We start from the raw sequence: 376 nt of genomic DNA, 5'->3' as shown, positions 1-376 counted from the left end.
CTCTAACTGCCGCGGAAAAGTACGCATCGGTTGCTTCGCCATCTTTCGTGGCAGCTCCTCTCTGCGTCTCAATCTTCACCGCTGCCATAAGCTTCATGATTGCCATGCACTCCATGGCGGTTTGGGACATCGTGGCCGACACGTTCATGTACTGCTTTTTAGTAGAGTCTGTACAGCCACCTGGTAAGGAAGCAACACGAGCACTAGGCGTGAAGCGCTTGTGTACACGCCGCACGCGCCCTCATCTATACTCAGTTGCCCTGGCAGCATATATCCGAGCGTAAGTACGTCGGCGCAGTCATGCTGTGAATGCATATACTGGGCTTGTTTTGTGGCTAATGTGTGTATGTCACGCAGTGGTTGACGAGGACCCCCT

General features: G+C 53.5%; 1 protein-coding gene across 1 annotated transcript in view; it reads left to right on the top strand.

Annotated features, from left to right (window-relative positions):
- Positions 1 to 284, top strand: part of EMH_0079820 (uncharacterized protein) — a gene marked incomplete at both ends in the record, with an annotated part of 3,679 nt that extends 3,395 nt beyond the window's left edge. Inside the window, one exon of the mRNA XM_013500182.1 lies at positions 55 to 284. Within this exon, the coding sequence (XP_013355636.1) occupies positions 55 to 284 (230 nt within the window). The remainder of the gene's footprint in view (positions 1 to 54) is intronic.
- Positions 285 to 376: the final 92 nt, after the last annotated feature.

Source organism: Eimeria mitis, genomic scaffold (assembly GCF_000499745.2).
Source record: "Eimeria mitis Houghton genomic scaffold, Emh_scaff5100, whole genome shotgun sequence".
Lineage (NCBI taxonomy): Eukaryota > Apicomplexa > Conoidasida > Eucoccidiorida > Eimeriidae > Eimeria > Eimeria mitis.
Note: the sequence above shows the minus strand (reverse complement) of the source record. Positions and strands in the feature narration are given on the sequence as shown.